The sequence below is a fragment of the Herpailurus yagouaroundi genome, unplaced genomic scaffold, assembly GCF_014898765.1.
Source record: "Herpailurus yagouaroundi ecotype Mexico unplaced genomic scaffold, PumYag 200, whole genome shotgun sequence".
Classification (NCBI taxonomy): domain Eukaryota; kingdom Metazoa; phylum Chordata; class Mammalia; order Carnivora; family Felidae; genus Herpailurus; species Herpailurus yagouaroundi.
Window position 1 is genome coordinate 4,767,142 of NW_024412431.1, and position 11,276 is coordinate 4,778,417.

The 11,276-nt window shown below is 52.8% G+C and overlaps 1 protein-coding gene across 4 annotated transcripts in view; it reads right to left on the reverse strand.

Moving 5' to 3' along the window:
• Window positions 1–215: 215 nt before the first annotated feature.
• The window catches only part of BRME1 (break repair meiotic recombinase recruitment factor 1), a 20,520-nt gene continuing 9,459 nt past the window's right edge, over window positions 216–11,276 (reverse strand). For 2 of the 4 annotated variants that reach the window (XM_040450097.1, XM_040450096.1), the window contains 5 exons: window positions 6,876–8,180; window positions 3,676–3,786; window positions 3,345–3,433; window positions 1,222–1,314; window positions 216–979 (listed from right to left, as the gene is read on the reverse strand). In XM_040450097.1, coding sequence (XP_040306031.1) covers window positions 829–979; window positions 1,222–1,314; window positions 3,345–3,433; window positions 3,676–3,786; window positions 6,876–8,180 — 1,749 coding nt within the window. In that variant the 3' untranslated portion in view covers window positions 216–828. The remainder of the gene's footprint in view (window positions 980–1,221; window positions 1,315–3,344; window positions 3,434–3,675; window positions 3,787–6,875; window positions 8,181–11,276) is intronic. The other 2 variants (XM_040450099.1, XM_040450098.1) reach the window with 2 other exon arrangements.

Genomic DNA, 11,276 nt, shown 5'->3' on the forward strand with positions numbered 1-11,276 from the left:
TGCTTGAATGTGTACACACACATGGACACACAGCCACCCACTCCTGGAGACTGACACACTTAACATCTTGTGGGGACCCCTTGATTCACAGGGCCCGGCAGTGGCCCAACCTGCCTTCCTGGGGAGGATGAGAAGTAAAAGGAGAAAGAGGTGGTTAGGGAGGTTTGTGGGCAAAACATAAGGAACTGAAAATGCCTCAAACCCCAAACAACAGGTCACAGATCCACACTAGGGAATCATTTATTAATGCTCTAACCAGAACAAATAAAATGGAAATCTGGAGAAAAACAAAAGGTACCGCCAACAAAGGGAACCCTTTTCTCCTCCAGGAAAGAAACAAATTCTGAACCTCCCATAGCCTGAGCTAAAGAACTGAAATTTGCAAATCCAGATAAACATCCGGGCCGCTCTAGGCCCTGCTCAGAGCAGCTGGCTTTCTGAGTGTTGGGGGCACAATCAGCCTCCAGCCTCCTGCCTCTGGCCTTTGCTGCAGCCCCAGGGAGGAGCAGGTCCCCTCCCGTACCAACTCCCAAGGGAGGCTATTGACTGAGGCCTGGCCTCCTGTGTTTCCCATGGAAAGATGACTTCTGGGTAGGCTGAGGGAAGGTTTCTGGGGCCCACTGGGGAAACGCTGGAGCATCTTCTAGGGTAAACCAGGGGGCACACACGGCCTGCAGCCTTTCCGGGGTCTGCTGAGGGATTGTTTCCAGCTGTTTGGCAGGAGTAGCAGGCACTTCTGGGGGCCAGCGCAGAGGAAACACGCATAGGCACTGTGAGCTTGCACACAAGTGTGCGCACAGGGCCCTCCTGAGGTGGTCTGGAAGTAATCTACAAATCCCTCCAGGATTGCTCCCCTGGAGGGAGATTCCCAGCTCCCTTTGATGTGTAGGGTGCCGGCGCTTTCCCTGCTGGCCTTGCCTTCCTGTAGTTGAGGCGCCTGAAGGCCTCCAGGTCCCGGTGGGTGCTCATGATCAGCCGGCTGCAGGAAGTGCCAGCAGGAGCTGTGCTCCACCAGACGTCCGTGCGAGGACCCCACCTCTCATTCGGGCACAAGTGGCTGCTCACTCTCCCACACAAGCTCACACACCTACACACTCACGGATCATGGACACGCACACAGGCAGATGCTGGCACTGGGCCCTCCCCACCACCCTCCAAGGCCCTGTCCCCTCTGCCACCCCTCCCACCCCACTCATCCATGGATCCCTGCCCAATGCTTACTTCAGGTTGGAGAGCTCAACGACAAGGCCATGCACGGTGTCTGTTGCGTCCTCCATCCTGGCAGCTTCGCAAGCTTTGATCCCTACACATGTCCTGGGGGGGAAGGGAGGGATGACATGAAGCCTGACCTCACTGGACAGCTCTGTCAAAGTCTGTTCTGGGGGCTTTTGCTGGGCCTGGAGCCGTCTTCTCTGGATGTTAATACCTTTTACAGATACGAAGCCACCACAGGCAGAGCCCTCATGGCCAACCTGGCTGGCTGTACCATGAGAAGCACACTCAGAATCCAGCCGCCTCCCCACCACCTTGGTCCTTGTCTGGACAGCTGCCACAGCCTCCCTGGCCCCCAGTTCCTGCCCCTGCAGCCTGTCCCCTGTTCAGTGCTGGGTGGGGTGGGCCCAGTGCCCCTCCCTGCAGCCCTGCACCATCTGCCAGCACCTCCAGACCCCATCCCCTCATTCTCATTCCCTTCCCCCCCTGTTCCAGCCACACTGAATTCCTGGCTGTTCCCTGAGCACTTCTTAGGGCCCTGGAATGTTCTTTCCCAAATATCTCCTCCTGGTGGGGGGAGGGGGCCTTCCCTGATCACCACTGTAAATTTTTAACCCCTTCCTCACAGTCTTTTTCTCAACACTTCACCATCTGACTAATTTGCTGGTCTCTCACCCTCCCACCCCCACCAGATGGAAGTTTTGTGTTTTGTCCCACATGGCCTCCCCCATGCCCAGAGCAATTCCTGGAAGAGCTGGCACTGGATGGCATTAGTATCTATGGAAGGGTAGATGCACCACAGCACCCACTGTATCTAACACATGTGGCCTGCGGGTGTGGGCAGTGGGCTGCCCTCCTGGACTCGAGCCAACAGCTGTTCCTAAATCCTCCCACACCCCAGCTTAGCAGTGTCTGCCGGGCTGTCACTGTGGGAACTCCAGTTCTGCCCCACCCGCTTCGGTCACCCTGAGCTGGCTTGCCTTAGCCTCTGCACGTCCCACTCAGCCACAGGCCACTGAACCAGACCCATAATCTGCCTGGGGCTTCCAGTCATCCATGTGGGTCATATCAGAGGCCACTGGAGATTCACAACATGAATCTCTCTCCTCTTTGCTCAAGCAATAGTAAGGCCACTTTGACTAAACTGCCACTGATCCCCTTGCAGTGTGTGTGTGTGTGTGTGTGTGTGTGTGTGTGTGTGTGGCAACAAGTGGTACAACAGGTACTATTTACAGACGTTATGCATGGGTAAGAGGTGGGAACGTGGCCACCTCTATCCTGAGGATGAGGGGGAGGAGGAGAAAAAGGAAGGAGACAAATTCTGCCAAGGGCTGTGTCTCTCACCCCTCCTCCACACTTGCCAGCCAGAAACAGAAACTTGGCCATGAATAATCGATAAGCTGCAGCCTCTGCAGAGAGGCCAGTTCAAGTACAAGGTAACAGGAGAGGACTGGCTCAGTGTTAGCGCCTGGCAGGGTGGGGAGAAAGGACACAAAGGGAGGTGATGGGACTGTGAAAGGCTCTGGGGTAGAGACAGAGGACCCCCCCAACACACACACACACACACACACACACACACACACACACACACACACACACATACACACACACATTCCATGGCCTGCAGGAGGGAGAAAGTGGCCTGCCTTAGGGCACAGAGCCAAGTGAGGAGATGGGACCAGTCAGGGACCCTGGAGGTCCAGAAGGTGCCAGAGTGGGGACAGACCCCAAGGTCACATGGGCCAACGGTTCTTAGCCCTGTCTGGGTCCTCTTCCCCTCTAGAGATTTAGGGAAAGCTCTAGAACCTCCCTCCACAAAAAGTACATGGTACGTCACAACAACCCATGGACCTGGGGGCACCTTCCCAGGGGTTCTGGGAAGAGACTGTGGTTTGTCTGTAGATCGATGATCACGATTTTTCCACTCATGGGGATCAGGGGACACGCACAGTTTGAAAGATGGGGCTTGGCTCCCTTACTGAGGCCCATCCAGGGCAAGGCAGGCCTATGGTGAGGGAGAGTGTGGGAAGCGCCAGTGCCAGGAAAGCAGTGACGTTTTCCCCTCCCAGGCACTTAGGGACAACCGGTACTGGGGCAAGGGTCCTGGGTCAGCCTCCCCCCATCATGTCTACCTCAGCTGGAAGTCAGTGAGGGGGCCTCCATCAGCATGTAGGCTTGTGCCAGGCCAACAAGAGTCCAGCCTGCTCCCCAGAGGAAACAACTGTGAAGAGAGAGCACACCTATGAATGACCTAGCTGTGAGCCCTGCACAGGGAAGGGTCATGCAGGGGACCTCTTGGTTCCTCCGGGCCATGTCAGGGACACGGAGGCAGAGAATCCTGCAGAACAGTGGTGTAGGGAAGGGACGGGATGCCGTAACAGCTAGACCCAGGGGCCGCCAGCCCCGGCTGCTCTCCCCACCTCCCCATTCCAAAAGAGCAGACAGGGCAATGTGGGGCCTGACCCTGGTGTCCCCTGCCGGGCCTGTGCTTTCTGAAGGGCTGATCTGTGCTGGCAGATGGCTCTGTCTCTGATGGCTGAGGTGTAGCACTGTCTCCTGCTCATCCTGCAGTATCTGGAAAGATACAGAGAAGACCCCCAGTAATGGTGACTGGGGCGAGGTGGGCATCTGGTGTTGAGGGGAAGAGGTCAGCCAGGTTTCATGTCAGGGGGAGATTTTGCAAATACATTTTAAGGGAAAATTTATAATTAATAGGGGAGAAAGCCAGATAACCCTGAGAAGCTTAAGTTTCTAAATGTCAACGGTGGTTTAACTTTCATGGAAAATGTCAGGCTCAATCATGGAGGTGACATATGTCCCTCTGAAAAGAGGCAAAGAGGCTGGGGCAGAGTGGCCGGCCCAGGGCCTCTTCTGGGGGGACCAAAGTCCTAGAGTAAGACGGGACCCATTCCAAAAGACATCCTTTCAGAACCGAGCCCCTCTCTCCTGACAGCAGTGGGGGTGGGATGAAGGGCTTGCAAACCGTCCCTGAATCCCAAGGAGCAGACGTGAAGAGCTGCTTGTAGCCCAGCAGCTCTCACCAGGGAGGATCACCCCTAGGCACTTCACGCTGGTCGGCACACTTTGGTACTGGGGAAGGTGCTACGGGCATGCTGTGGGTAGAGGTCAGGAGGGCCACTCAGCACCCTACAGTGCACAGGACAGCCCCACCACACAGAACCATCTGGGGCCAAATGCCAGCAGTGCCGAGTTGGGAAGCCCGTCCAGTTATCTCCCAGGCATCTGGTTGACTTTCATGTAAGTGACTCTGTGGCTTAAAATACAACTTGGCATCACATGTTCACTCAACTCACTGTGCTGTTCTTGGCCATGAGGAATATTCTCCCTCCTGACAGGTACTACTGCCTCCACCAGGGTTCTGTGAATGTTTGACACAGTGAGGGCAGTTCTCCTCCAGAATGTGCTGGAGGCCACCGCTCTAGGACCCAAGAGGGACTTGGAATCAGCTTTTTTTAAGTGACTTATGTGGCAGTGGCCTACAGAGGCCCCAGTGTCTCTGTGGGGAGTGTTACATCCTAAGGGAGCTACTATGAGAAGAAAACACCATAGTTTTCTCTGAGGAGACCTGGGTTTGAAACTGCTCTGTCATTGCTGTGTAACCTCTGGGACACCCCGAGTTGCCTCCTCCGAAGCAGTGCTCATGGCTGTGCCACCGTGAGGGACAGTGGGCAGGCCGCTGCTGCTACTCTCTCCATCTACCTGCACTCTATTCCCAAGTGTGCCTGTCCACGCAGCCTTCCTGCTGGGCCCCATCCAGAAGCTTTCCGTGGGAACCTGCCTGTGCCGGGATCGCCCCAACTTGTTTGGGAACGCCCATTATCTAAACGAAACGTGCCCAGGCATCAGCAGCCTTGTCAGGGCAGCGCTTCCGCCCCTGGGGGGCCTGTCAGGTCTGACCACCCCGGCTGTCTGCTGGGTCCCAGCACTGCGGATTCCTTGGTGTTTTCAAAGCCCAAAGTCACTGGTGGCCGATCAGGAAGGGCTTGCTCTTTGCCTGCTGGATGCCACTAGATAGCCCAACTGCTCCTTTAGCCACTGCCCAGCAGCCAGAGACTGGGGGCAACTTAGACTGCTCTTCTTTCCAAGGGAGGGGTTTATATTTTTCAAGGGATGGGGCTTCAATTATAAAATTTCAGCTGTGCCAGGAGCTGAACGCCCACCTATCCCAGGTACTTGTCTTCAAATGTTATGAGTGGACTGCACAGCGATTGGCTTTCCATGATCTTACTCATCTGGTGATTGAGAAATGGGTGGCCCAAGGTACTGGGGGCCCACATGTGGCACCTGGGGCCTGGTCTGAAGCTACCTTGCAGGTAAACATGGTGAAGGGCCAAAGATGACCCTTGGCCATCCCCTGGGAAGGCAGCACCTTGGAGACTCACAATTGCTCAACCCAGCCACATTCCCCTCTGTGGCTGGAACAGCTGGCTTTCTTCAGCTAGGCACCAGATGAAATACTAGGCTTGTGTTTTGGGGCCATATTGTATAAAAAAACTCTTTAAGTGCTGAAATGATAGGGTACAAAATGTTTACTCTGGGAGAGGCAGGTGGGAACAGTACAACCACAAACCTCACAGGGGCAGGGACCACACCTGATGTGCTGACTCCTGGGAGAGCAGGCTCTTGATAAGCATGTAACTGAATTAATTTTTTAAACATTTCAACAGGACAGCCGAAGAAACAGAGGCCAATGTTTGTGAAGCAAGCTGGGTTCTGTGTTCCAGGACAGGCACAGCTGCAGAATCAGGCCAACCTGGGAACAGACCCAGCCTGCTTCACTCAGCTGCTTCACCTTGGGCAGGTGCCCAACCTCCTTCAGCCTCTTATCCACACCCAGTGTGTGGAAAGAGAACCACCTACCTTCCAGGGTGTGACCACAAAGCACTTAGCCCAGATTCAGGTATGCCAGTGGTCAGGGATGTGGTGCCTCCCTGGGGGTGGGGCCGAAGCAAGGCTGCCACCTGCCCTAGACAGGTGAATGCCAATGGCCGGTGTAGGCTCAGTAGCCAGGAAAGGTGATTTGGGGCAGCTCTCCCACTGCCTGTTGGGCAGGCAGATCCCTGAAGGAAAGAAAGTCCCTACGAATTCCAGCAGGAAAGCAAAATTCTTGTATATATTTGGAAAAAAAATTCATATCAGGACCCTGAAACGACCCTTAAGATGGGTAAAGGCTCTTTTCAGTTGGAGACTGAAGTCCTCTCCCCCATGCCCAGCTTTGACAACACTGGCTTTTTCAAAGGTACCCTCAAGGCTTCAGGCATCCTCTTTATATCCTTCAGAAACCTGCAGCCAGGGCCAGGCCCTGAAGCGTGGAGAGGGTGGGCACACCTGGGGGCTCCAGTCAAGGAATGGAGGACCTCCATCAACTCTGCCTGGGCTGACGGAATGCATGTGTGTCACTGCCTGGGGCTCTGCAGTTCCCACACAAACTCCTTACAGAAAGAAAGGCAGGACTGTCCTATCTGGAAAATCACTGACTCCATACACACTGAGGCTAAACCTCATTCTCCTAGACCCGTGTGCTGTATAAACAGATGACCACACACCCCAAATTCCCCACCGGTGGGTGGTTTGTGACAGGGCTCATGGCCACTTGACACCTATCTTGGGATGGTCTGGCTATCATGTGGGGAAACTCTTACCTGCTCAGGTGAGGCTGCAAGGTCAGGGACTTCTAGGGCATCCCGTATCTGGCTGTCTGGCAGGAAGTGAGGTTCCATGGCTGGAGACTCCCCCAAGAGAGCCTGGTCTGCAGAGCCAGGAGGGAGTTCAGACCAGCCTGTGGGATCTTCAGGGGCATCTGGGTGGTTGTGGCAGGCCCTGGTCTCCTGGGAAGGGCCACCCACTGCTTCTCTGTGCACTGGAGGAGCAAAGGCTCCAAGAGACAGATTGAACCAGTCAAGGTCTTCTTTAGGGCTCTGGCTCCTTAACTCAGCTGCCTTTTCACCTTCAGGCTGCAATAGCAAAGGCAGTGCACATATCCCCCCCAGTCCCTCTTCATCCAGGCCAGGTGCCCTTGTTTGATCAACAGGTGGGCCCACTTCTGAGGCTAGAAGACTGGAATCTCCAGCACCTACTATGGGCTCTTTTATCCTGCGATCCAGAGCCAGGGAGCCTAAAGGGCCCCCCAGGATGTTGCCAGGGGGCTTGTCTTCCAACCTTGCCTCCCTTCTGCCTCCTGTCTCCCCAGTGAGAAGTGTGCAGCTGAGCAGGACCCCACTGTGGCCTCCATCAGGGGCCTTCCCACTGGGAGAGGAAGGTGCCCTGGTGTTGGCCTGTTCATCTGGCTTGGCCACCTCTGGAGCCCTCCATTCTGGCTCAGTGGGGTCTGTCCTCCTGTCTGTGATGACAACGGTCCCAAGGGAGGAATGACTTGGGCCACTACAGCTCTGTTCTGCTTCCCTGCTAGTCTTGCTGGGTATCTGCATGGGGTCAGAGAGGGCCTGGTCTGCAGATCCGGGCTCTGGGCCCTGAGTGGAGGAGGGACCGAGGACACTGTCTCCTTTTTCTCTGTGCCCCTCAGGCAGGTCAGCCTCTGCTCCCCCTTGGACACCTGCTTCCTGGAGGCTTCCTCGGTCTGGCTCCTTCTCTTCAGCATCACTGCTCAGCAGGAGCCCTTTCTGGCCACGATAGCCTAGAACCCAACATCCCTTCCTGCTTTCACCATCCGGTGTGTTGGTTCCTTGCTCCGACAGGTGGTCCTGGCTGGCCCTCTCTGAGGCCAAGGGTACCATCCCCGGTTCTGGAGAGACATTGGTGGAAGCCGAGGGCGGAGAATCCCCACTTCCAGGCACAGGTGTCATGGGGTTTTGGTCTCTGTGTTCAGGGTGAGTGCTGTCTACCTGGGTCTGGGCTCCCAGCTCCCTGGCCTCCCAGGAAGCAAGCCCTAGTGACTCCTCTTGCAGTCGGCTTCTGGCCTGTTGGCTACTGGGCCCTGGCGGTGTTTCCTACGGAGAGTAAAAGACTCAGCCTTGAGCCTTCAATAATCAACTAAAATTTTTTCTAGTTGTAACTATACCTGTACAAAGTCTCAGATGTTACACATGGTGCACCCAGTACCATTCAGTACCAGTCCTGGGCATAGTTAGAGACAGGGGCTGGAATGGGGACCAGAAGCAGAGGAATCCCTCTTTCCATAAGCTCCTTCTTCCCACCAACACTGGGCACATGGAGGCTCTTGGACAGATCAAGGATATAAAAATCAAGGGGGCCTGTGGATTGTGTCAACGTCAACTGACCGGTGTTGGCAATGGATGCTAGTTAGAAGATGTTACCACTGGAGGAAACTGGAGGAGAGCACACAAGGACCTGACCTCTCTGTACTGTTTTCTTTTCTTTCTTTTTTTTTTTTTTTTTTACTTTTAAATGTTTTTATTTATTTTTGAAGAAGAGAGAGAGACAAAGCATGAGCAGGAGAGGAGCAGAGAGAGAGGAAGACATAGAATTCATAGCAGGCTCCAGGCTCTGAGCTGTCAGCACAGGGCCCGATGCGGGGCTCGAACCCACGAACTGTGAGATCATAACCTGAGTCGAAGTCGGACGCTTACCTGACTGAGCCTCCTAGGCGCCCCTGTACTGTTTTTGTTTTCAATTGTGGTCTAATACGCATTATATAAAACTCACCATCTTAATCAGTAAGTATACAGTTTAGTGGCATAAAATACATGTACACTGTTGTGCAACCGTCACCACCTTCCATCTCCAAAACTCTTTTCATGTTCCCAAGCTGAAATTCTGTCCCCATTAATCCCTGTCTCCCAGCCCCGGGCATCCAAGCATCGAGCGTCTACTTTCTGCCTCCATGGATTTGATTTCTCTAGGGACTTCCTGTAAGTGGAATCCTACAGTATTTATCCTTTTGTGGCTGGGTTATTTCACTCAGCATAATATTGCCCAGTTTCATTTATGTTGTAGCCTTTATCAGAATGTCTTTGCTTTTTAAGGCTGAATAATATCCCATTGTATGGATATGCAACATTTTGTTTATTCATCTATCAGTGGACACTTGGGTCCATAGTATTTTTGCAATTTTTTATGAGCCTATAATTATTTCAACATAAAAACTTAAGGGACACCTGGGTGGCTCAGTCAGTTAAGCATCTGACTTTGGCTCAGGTTATGATCTTGTGGGTTCGTGAGTTCAAGCCCACATCAGGCTCTGTGCTGATAGCTCATAGCCTAGAGCCTGCTTCAGATTCTGTATCTCTTCTCTGTGCCCCTCCCCCACTTGCACTCTGTCTCTCTCTCTCTCTCTCTCTCTCTCTCTCTCTCAAAAATAAACAAACATTTAAAAAAAAAACTTAAAAGAGAGATGGGTTGCCTGGGTGGCTCAATCGGGTAAGCATCCAACTCTTGGGTTTTGGCTCAGGTCATGATCTCACGGTTCGTGGGTTCAAGCCCTGCATCAGGCTCTATGCTGACAGCACAGAGCCTGCTTGGGATTCTTTCTCTCTCCTTCTCTCTCTGCCCCTCTCCTGCTCTCTCTCTCACAATAAACAAACACTAAAAAAAAAAAACTTAAAAGAGAGAGGGAGAAGCCAAATGTCCCTAATGGAGACAGAGATGACCAGAACAGGGTGGGAAAGAGGGTTCTGACTGGGACATAGATAGATATTGTCCCCTAGGTAGATGGCAGCTCAATCCAGGCATTCAGACCTAAACCTGCAGAACCACTGCAGCCCTTGGATCTCCCCCAACTCGAGACACTGGTATCTGGAATCTCCCTCTGGTATCTCCTGGTGACATCCAATGTCACATGACCGACACCAGCTCCTGAGTATGCCCTCAGAGACTCCCTGTTTCAACTACAGCAACTCCATCCTTCAAGCTATTCAGGCCCCAAACCCTGGAGTCAACCCATCACCTCCCTTCCTCTCACAACCATGCCATCAACTCTCCTTTCAAACTGGACTACAAGTAATTACATCTGATAGGTAGGGACTGAGGTCTGTATCCAAGGGCACCCTATAGACAGTGATTGTCCCCCCCCTTCCCATGCTTCTTCCATACGGTTATCAGCACTGAGGGAGATGCCTCCTCCACAGTTACCTCCCTACATCAGTCAAGTCCAACCTTTCTAGGTGGGTGAGTGTTGCAAATATCAGAGCATTGAAGGTCATGGCCTGTCAGTCTGGCTTCAGTAAAGCCACTGGCAACCAGCCGCTGAGTTACACATAGCATTTCCTGCACATTTTCAGTCGACAGTGAAGCTAAGACCCCTCTTATTAGTTAGTTAATATTATTTTTTTAAAATAAGCTCTACACCAAACATGGAGCTTGAATTCACAACCCCAAGATCAGGAGTCTCATGCTCTACCAACTGAGCCAACCAGGCACCCGACCTCTCGTTTGTATGTACGTATGCATGTATGTATTTATTTATTAAGTTTATTTGAGAGAGACAAACATCGCACGAGGCGGGGGAGGGACAGAGAGAGAGGGAGAATCACAAGTAGACTCTGCGCTGCCAGCACAGAGCCCAACATGGGACTAGAACTCACAAAGCCGCAAGATCATGACCTGAGCTGAAACTAAGAGTCAGACACTTAACTGACTGAGCCACCCAGGCACCCCCCGACCCCTCTTGTTTTTAAATTACACTTTTTGTGAGATCATTGTAGATTCATATGTAGTTATAAAGAAATGGCAGAAAAAGACTCGTCATGCCCTTTACCCAGTTTCCCCCAGTGGTATCATCTTATATAACTTGAGTATAGTATCACAGTCCAGATACCAACACTGATCAAGTCCACCAACCTTATTTGGCTTTCCAGCTTGACTTACGCTTGTTTGTGTGTGTGTATGAAGTTCTACAAAGCTCTCTCAGTGGTGGAGGCTGTGCATCCACCACACAAATAAGATATGGGAAATCTCCAACACAGGGTCCCTTGTGCTGCCACGTGTAGCCACACTCACCTCCCCACCCCACCCTGGTCCAACTCCCTGCAACCACTAACCAACCCATCTCTATAAGTTTCTCATTTCAATAACGTTATGCAAATGAAACCCTACGGTATATAACCTCTTGGGACTGGCTTTTCTCA